The 9,324-nt window shown below is 39.4% G+C and overlaps 1 protein-coding gene across 1 annotated transcript in view; it reads left to right on the top strand.

Annotated features, from left to right (window-relative positions):
* Window positions 1–9,324, top strand: part of LOC128641110 (calcium-activated chloride channel regulator 1-like) — an 83,658-nt gene that overhangs the window by 49,710 nt on the left and 24,624 nt on the right. The window contains exons 10-11 of the mRNA XM_053693685.1: window positions 1,109–1,324; window positions 6,537–6,807. Coding sequence (XP_053549660.1) covers window positions 1,109–1,324; window positions 6,537–6,807 — 487 coding nt within the window. The remainder of the gene's footprint in view (window positions 1–1,108; window positions 1,325–6,536; window positions 6,808–9,324) is intronic.

Raw genomic sequence — 9,324 nt, forward strand, 5'->3', positions numbered from 1 at the left:
TCAAAGATATGAGATCTAAGGTGTTAGAAAAAAGGCTTAAAAAATGTATAGGTATGTGCTGTATATGTTTATAGATGTGTACATATGTATTTATTGATGTGTACATATGTATTTATAGATGTATACATATGTATTTATTGATGTGTACATATATATTTATTGATGTGTACATATGTATTTATTGATGTGTACATATGTATTTATAGATGTGTACATATGTATTTATTGATGTGTACATATGTATTTATAGATGTGTACATATGTATTTATTGATGTGTACATATGTATTTATTGATGTGTACATATGTATTTATTGATGTGTACATATGTATTTATGTATTTATGGTTGGATTTATTGGTGCACCAAGATCTTCTATTCTTTTTTCTATCATTTTCTTTATGAGATGGGTGCAGCAAGGGGTTTAATATTCCCTGACACTTTCTTGTATTAAAAATAATATTGTGTAAGTTCTATGGGGCCTATTTAGAAAGCTCTGTATGGAGTTTGAAGGCCCGTGTTTCTGGCGAGCCTGAAGGCTCGCCAGAAACACCAGTTATGAAGCAGTGGTCTGAAGACCGCTGCTCCATAACCTGTCCACCTGCTCTGAAGAGGCGGACAGACGTCGAAGGAAATCAACCGGATTGACTACGATCGGGTTGATTGACACCCCCTGCTAGCATCCGATTGGTTGCAAATCTGCAGGGGGCGGCGTTGCAACAGCAGTTCACAAGAGCTGCTGGTGCAATGCTGAATGCGGAGAGTGTATTGCTCTCTGCATTCAGCGATGTCTGTCGGACATGATCCGCTGATCGGATCATGTCGGACAGAGGGTTGATAAATTGGCCCCTATGTCAGAAACTCCCTAAGATCCTTCCCAAACTGTCCAATCAAGTTCACAAACCACCCGAACTTCACTCCAGGATGTCCAGCCACACAACATAGCTATACTGACTTCCCAGGTTACCTAGACATGCCCCTGCCTCCCAGTCCTGTCAAAATGTTCAAAGAATAAGTATGTTAATAGATTACATCATGTTTTGTTAATGGATTATTTAATTTATGTAAAATGTTTATGTACAACTTTACTTTATTTTCATTTTTTGACAGCTGGAAAGCACTGGCTTAAACCTTGCACCAAATCAGTGCTTGAATGGCACAGTTTACATTGACAACACTGTGGGGAATGACACCTTTTTTCTTGTAACTTGGCAAATGGCAGTGCCAGCTATTAACTTACAAAACCCAAAGGGAAAAATATACACTGCTGCAAACTTTGTCACTGACCCCAGGTCATCGAGGCTTCCAATCCCTGGAACAGCAGAGGTAAGTTATTCATGGTTTAATTTACCCACAAATTTGCTTGTAAATCTAGTTTTTGTCACATGTCCCCATTCCCTATGGGAATCATCTTCAGGGCAGAGAGGAAGCTGGAACGCTGAGTAAAACAACAGTGAACAGTTTAAGCTTCCATACAAGTGGGTTGGAGATGTTAAAAGAAAATGGCATTATCAGAAGAGGTGCTTAGTCCTTTTAGTATTGTAGTTTTTACATCCATATAACACTGTTGTTTTTCTCCTATGTGATATTTTATATGAGCCCATCTAATTTAAAGTGCGTCTACTAAAAATGTACCTTTGGATATGAATGTAAAAAAAACAACAAATGTACATTATTTGTAACATTCCTCAGAAAAACAATAAGGCGCAGATTTGATGAAAGCGATATATGCGCTCCACTGTCTAATACCAGCGCATGATAATGTGCGTTGGTATAACAAGTTTTCAGCAATGCGAAGGCAACCTCGCATTTGCATTGCTGAGAAGCTTTGCGATCACGAGAGCACGCTTCCATAGGCTCCTATGGAAGCCTCGGTCTGATGCGATTAGAGACGGCATCAGAACTTCAGCGCCAACGAAGTGGTAAGTCATGCAGCGATGGCAGCATGTTTAAATATATATATATATGTTGATATACATATATATTTTATGTGTTAATATGTGTATATACACATATTAACACATACATATATACAGTATCTATATAAGCATCTACATATATATTTACTGGGAACACACAGTCCCCCATAGGCCGCAATGTAAAGGCACTTTTCAGTGCCGTTTTTTTTTCTAACACCCCACTCCCACCAACTTTAACCCCAAATACTGCCTAGTGCAGTAATTTTATTTAAAAATAAATATGCTGCTATCTTTATTTTTTAATAAAATACACTACACAGTATTTTGTGGCCATTTAGGTCATATTTATAAAATTAACCAGAGATCTGCTCTCTGGTTCATTTTATAATGCGCTAATTGCTACAGTGAACTCGCGGCAGCAATAACCGGCCACTTGTAATGGGCTATTAATTAAGGCGCTCCCACAAACTGGCAAATTTGACCGTTTGTGGGCACATGATAATTTAGCGCTCCACTTGCTATCTAGCCCTAAGCAAGCATTCTCTTTAACAAAGGAATAAAGAAACAAATGCTCACACTGCTGAAAATTGATTAATTTGTTCGTTAAGCCTTTTATCTGCAAGTGGGCAATGACTATCCAGTAATAATTCATCAATATCCCTCTCAGTTGATTGATTTCTATGTCAGCCAACAAGCATGTAGGCTTCACTCTTGTTCTTAGCCAATCTTGACCCTATTAGAGGACGGTTTAAAAACATGATAAAAGGTCCCTGTAAGTTTTATTTTATTATTATTATTATTATTTCTCTTCATGCTTTGTCAGCTTGCTGATAACTAGCTTCCTGCCCCAGAGAGTACTGTCTACCTGCATTTTAGAAATACACACAGACAGGGAAACAGCACCCAGCAGTCCTAGACACTAATTTCTGGAATTACCACTATCAATATGTCCATCAATATGATAATGGAGTCCATCTTCTATTGTAGCAAAACAAACATTTATTGTCATCACATTGGGGTTAAAAGCAAATGTTTCAGGCCAGCTTTTGGCTCTTAGATATGAATAATAATCAATAGCTGACCTGAAACATTGTCTTTTAACCCCAATGTGATAACAATAAATATTTGTTTTGATACAATAGAAGCTGGACTCCATTATCATATTGATGCCTACATTGTAGAAACAGATAAGAGAAAGAGGGAGTCATAGGAATAAGCAGGAGTCAAGTTAAGCGGGAACGCATGGGAACAGAGTTCTTGCACTATATTTGCAGGAGGAAATAAGTTCCCTCTAGATAGAGAATACTTCAGGAAACACTTCTGTTGCTGGTGGGAGGAGCTGGAACACAGTCTGGTTAGAGGGATAGTGAGATCATCTAGTAATGGGCAATAACACTTCCTACAATACACTAAATGCAAGCCTGTCAGCGGTCCTGCTGTGTGATCACCCCGCACTGTGTGGAACACATGGTGCTTACATTTCTGTGTGATTTGCTCTGGGGTTATTTAGATCCCCTCACTAGAAATAGGACTATTGTACCTTAAGTGGGTGAGACTCTGTGACAGAGGAGGATTCTAAGGACCAAAGGCAAATATTCAACCCTCCATTGGATTTAATTTACTTTCATAAAGCACAGTGTATAGATTATCTAGCCAGACATATAGCTCAGCATGCTAATGCACTGTGGCTGAGCTCTGTAGCAACCCGAGGGCTGAAGGTTCGATCCAGACGAGGCCCACACAGCCTTTCATCCTTCCAAGGTCGATAAAATGAGCAGTGCCTTGAGACCCTTATGTAGCCGTGCTTTACAAGTACCCAATAAATACAGTGTGTGTGTATTTTTTAAAACAATATTTATTGTGAGGGGGAGGGTGGAAGTTTCGGTGAGTTCCCACACTTTTTGTTGTAGGACTTGACCCCTAGGAATAAGAGAATAATATCAGATAAGTTATATTGTGAAGAAGAAAACATAGGTGCTAGAGGGTTGACGGAAAAGGGGGAATAGAAACTTGGGAAAGGGTCGGGGAGAACAGGGATATTAAGAGATAAAGGCCTCTAGTTATCAAGGTCTGTCGGACCTGATCCGACAGTGCGGATCAGGTCCGACAGACCACGCTGAATACGGCAAGCAATACGCTCGCCGTATTCAGCATTGCACCAGCAGCTCACAAGAGCTGCTGGTGCAACGCTGCCCCATGCAGACTCGCGGCCAATGGGCCGCCAGCAGGGGGGTGTCAATCAACCCGATCGTACTCGATCGGGTTGATTTCCGGTGATGTCTGTTCGCCTGCTCAGAGCAGGCGGACAGGTTATGGAGCAGCGGTCTTTGTGACCGCTGCTTCATAACTGCTGTTTCTGGTGAGCCATTCGGAGCTTGATATATATGCCCCAAAGGGTGTATTAATAATTTAAAACATCTTTTTTTTTTTTTGCACAGTAAAGCATCAGCAATACCAGAGTAGGTCCAATTGTACCCACAGAGCTGTTCTGTAAAATGTTTTTTATCTACAAATTCATACACAATCAGGGGTCAATCACAAGAGCATCTTATCAAATTATTTATCTATAAAAAAAACCCATAGATTTTAATGTTTAATGAAGTAGAAAGTCATTAGATAAACTCTGTGATTGACCCCTGCATGTGACTTTTCTTTCTAACTGTGTCCTCTGTCCATGTGCAAACACTGAAGCCAGCAATGCCATCACTGTCATTTAATCTTACTTTGATAAACCTGTGTAGCCATGTTTTTCTGCTTCCTCTACTGCTCCAACTTGTGATGATGTCTCCTATAAATATCACAATGTGCTGCCCTGGGTAATCTGACTGCCCAATGTCACACCTGTGTTCCACATGTTTAGGTTTATTTACTTTCTTGTGAACCCTTCTTGTCCCCATTGTCAGCTCTCAGCACCACATCATTTTTGACAAAACGTCATTTTTTGTAAATGTGTTTTGGCACCATTTGGCTGATATTTATTATATAGATTCTATAAGTTGGCGTCTGTTTATGATTGTATATTGTGTTTTACTCCTGTTACCAGTTATTGGTTTGCCCACCTATATTCTGCTGGATCTTACTTTTGCTCTTCTGTTCTTCTGTGTATGACCCATGGCTTGACTACACTTCTGCACTGCGATTTTTTACTTTTTCTGCTAGGCTGAAACTTGACCTTTTGGCTTTCCCCACACTTCTCTTTTAGATGTTGATTCTGTCATTACCGCCCTTTTAAATACCCCATTTGTCACTTCATAGGGCCTATTCTTTGTACTGGGACGTGTCTCTTTTTATCACTTTCAGCCTCTAAGCCCCAGCAGGGACTTACTTTTATATCACTGCTTGCCACTCTCTTGCTACCTGTCCATGTATGCTGCTGTTCCAACTTTTGAAAATGTATCCTTTATATACCACAATGTGCCAACATTCCTGTGTTGATCTAGGTGTCCTTACTGCCCACTTGCTCACTTGCCCAGTTGTGATGCTGCATTCACTTGTGAAAATGTTTCCTACAGCACCATGCCCCAACTGCTCCCTATCTGTGCTGGGTGCCTGCATGACAGTTTGTACCACTGCTGCTGATCAAACTTGTGACTTTTTCACAGTTTACTGACACCATGTTAGGCCCACGCCTTGTTGTGACTTTGTCATTCTCCCCTATATTCCTCAGCATGTCCTGCTCCTTGTTCAATGCTCTGGGTGCCAACATGTCCCTGAAGAGAGGTGAAAGAGAGAGTAATAACAGGGAGTATTTAAGGAGGATTTTATAATTACCTGTTAACTGGATTTAGACAATTATCTATGAACACTGCGGGGCATATTTATCAAACTCCGTATGATGCTCCTTGTTTCCAGTGAGTCTTCAGACTCGGCGGAAACAAAAGTTATGAAGCAGTGGTCTAAAGACCGCTGCTCAGTAACCTGTCTGCCTGCTCTGAGGCTGCCGACAGAAATCAACCCGATCAAATACGATTGGGTTGATTGACACCCACTGCTAGCGGCAGATTGGCCGCAAATCTGCAGGGGGGGGGCATTGCACCAGCAGTTCACAAGAACTGCTGGTGCAATGATAAATGCCGAGAGCGTATGCAGCAGTTCACAAGAACTGCTGGTGCAATGATAAATGCCAAGAGCGTATGCAGCAGTTCACAAGAACTACTGGTGCAATGATAAATGCCGAGAGTGTATGCTGTCGGCATTTATCGATGTGCAACGGACATGATATGCTACTTCGTATCATGTCCACTCGCACATTGATAAATATTCCCCTGAATGTGCATTACAAGTAAAATTTAGACACTAGTGGAGTGATTTTTACTATTGATTTTCATTTTTATTGTCACCTGTACAATTTGTGCTAATATTTTTATTTATTTAAAAACTTGGGCTGCTGGAATCTGTGATTTTGAATCATTATCTATTGAATATTAGTAATTAGAAATAGTAGTTCTCTGTTTCAGATTTTATATTTAGGTGTTTCATTTATAGACATTAGGTAGGACTTCATGGGTTCTGGGGTATGTACAGAAAGTGCCATTTTTCTTTTTTATCATAGTTTATTTAAGTTAACGGGATTTGATGATAGTTCTAATAATAATAGGTTTTTATGCTTTTGTTTCTAGAGAGGACCTTGGCATTACAGCCTTTGCAACCAATATCTAGAAAACCAAGTCATAGGCATAATTGTGAACTCCAAGGCAGCAGATGCAAATGTGCCACCAATTACTGTCAACGCCCACATAAACAGGGACATAAACCAGTTCCCCAATCCAATTGTTGTCTATGCATCAGTGAGTCAAGGGTTTTTACCAGTGAAGGGAGCAAAGGTGACAGCGACTATTGAGCCAGCGACGGGCAGTGCTGTCACGCTAGAGCTTTTGGACAATGGAGCAGGTAATTTACATGATATTTCAAATAAGAGTATTAGCTAAAATATAGGTGTAATTTTAAAAATAACAAGTTAAAAGTGAAGGCAATTAACTAAATAAGCTATTAGCTATTGTCGTCAAAAGGTATTACATTTAAAAGAAAAAATCATAAATATTTTGAAGGTCATTTGCCCTAAGTTAAACAGCTCTTTTACCTGTAAAACCCACCACCACCCAACCAACCCCCCAAAATAAAAAAACTAACTCTAACATAAACCTAAGCTAACCATTGCCCTGAAAAGGGCATTTGGATGGGCATTGCCCATTTAGCTCTTTTACATGGCCAAACTCTAAACAAAAAAAAAACACCCAAAAAAAACTTAAAAAAACCTCTCACTAACCCCCGAATATCCACTTACAGTTTTTTAAGTCCCGCTTGAACGATCTTCATTCAGACGGTGAGAAGTCATCATCCAGGTGGCCTCTTCAATCTTCATCTCGGCAGCGAAGTCCTCATCCAAGCGTCGAGAAGTCTTCATCCAGGCAGCCTCTTCAATCTTCATCCATGCTGCATCTTCTATCCCGGCGGCGCGGAGCGGGTCCATCCTGAAGGCATCCATCACTGAGCATCCTCTTCATACGGTCGCCGCCGTACACTGAATCTTCAATGCAAGTACGCAATCCAGATGGCGTCCCTTGCATTCCTATTTACTGGAAAATTTGAATCAGCCAATAGGAATTAGAGCTGCTAAAATCCTATTGGCTGTTCAAATCAAAATAGGTGTAGGGGTTAATAGTTTAATTTAGATTGTTGAGATGTGGGGGGCTGGAGGTTTAGGGGTTAATAGGTTCATTTAGTGGTAGTGATGTGGGAGGCCAGAGGTTTAGGGGTTAATACATTTATTTAGTTGCGGCGATGTTGGGGAACGGTGGAATAGGGGTTAATAACTTTAATATAGTGGCGGCGATATTGGGGTGCGGCAGAATAGGGGTAAATAACTTTAATATAGTGGTGGCGGTATCGGGAGCGGCAGATTAGGGGTTAAGAACTTTATTTAGGTGACTAACATCATAGGCTAACATCAATCATTAAGGGGGAAGAACTTGTAGCTCCCTGGCAATGAGGGAGGTGTCCTGGATTTTGTCCTGGGCTGAGAGCAATTATTGTTCAGTCTTTGTAGTATATATTCCAGGAGTAAGCAATTTGGAAGCAGATTTTCTCAGTCACCAATCTGTTCATACGTGGAAGTGGTCTCTTCATCTGAAAGTTTTCAATCAGGTTGTGGACTTATAGGGTCTCCCAGAAAACAAATTTGTTGGCTTCTCAGTTAAACAACAATCTTCCCAGATACTTTGCAAGGTTGAGGGATCCTCAGGTGGAGTTTGTGGATGCTCTAGTAGCTCCTTGGTTGTTTAATCAAGATTGCATCTTTCGCTCTGCATCTTTTGCTCTGTTACCAAGAGGGATAGCCAGGATCAAGCAGGAAGGGTCACCAGTCATTCTGATTGCTCCAGCTTGGTATTGTAGAACTTGGTTTGCAGATCTGGTACAGATGTCCAGTTGTCCTCCGTGGCCTCTTCTATTGTACCACAACCATCTCAAATCTCTAAAATTGATTGTCTGGAGATTGTGAAGCATGGTTTTAGTTGCCATTCTTTAAGAATTTCTAGAATTCAAGAATTTTTATTTTTTTCATGATGGTTTGGCTAAGGGTTTATCTACACGCTTTCACAAGAAGATTTCAAAGCTTCCTAACATTCAGAGCTTTGTTCAGGTTTTAGTCAGGATAAAACCAGGCATTAAGCCAATTTCTCCTCATTGGAACCTTAATTTGATCTTATTATTCTTGCAGGTTCCTCCTTTTTAACCCCTGCATTATATGGATATTCAACTTTTGTATTTTAAAGTTCTGTTCATTTGGAACATTTCTTCTGCTAGAAGAGTTTCTGTATTATTTGATCTTTGCTGTGAGCTCATTTATTTTGTTTTCCATCAGGATAGGGCAGTTTTGAGAGCTAAGTTTGATTTTTTTGCCTAAGGTGGTATCTTCTGAGAATATTATTTGTGAGACTTACTTGGGGGTGGGGCAGTCTCCTCCTAAATGTATTACTGCCCATTCTACTAAATCAGTTGCTACTTCCTGGGCTTTTAAGAATGAGGCATCTGTTGATCAAATTTGCAAGGTAGCTACTAGGGATAGGCGAATGTTTTGCAACATTCAATAAATGAAACAAGTTTTAACACATTAGTTTGTTCGAATCGAATTTCGAATGTTTACATAACATTCTAACATTCAATTTTTGTCGATAACATTCAAAAATATTAGTTTAGAAAAATTTGAATTTATATATTTGTAATAGTATTTCTAAAGCTTTCTTTAAATTTAATATTCAAATTTATATATTTGTAATAGTATTTCTATAATGCTTTCTTTAAATGTAATATTCAAATTTATATATTTGTAATAGTATTTCTATAATGCTTTATTTAAATGTAATATTCAAATTTATATATTTGTAATAGTATTTCTATAATGCTTTA

The sequence above is a fragment of the Bombina bombina genome, chromosome 10 (genome assembly GCF_027579735.1).
Source record: "Bombina bombina isolate aBomBom1 chromosome 10, aBomBom1.pri, whole genome shotgun sequence".
NCBI classification, from domain to species: domain Eukaryota; kingdom Metazoa; phylum Chordata; class Amphibia; order Anura; family Bombinatoridae; genus Bombina; species Bombina bombina.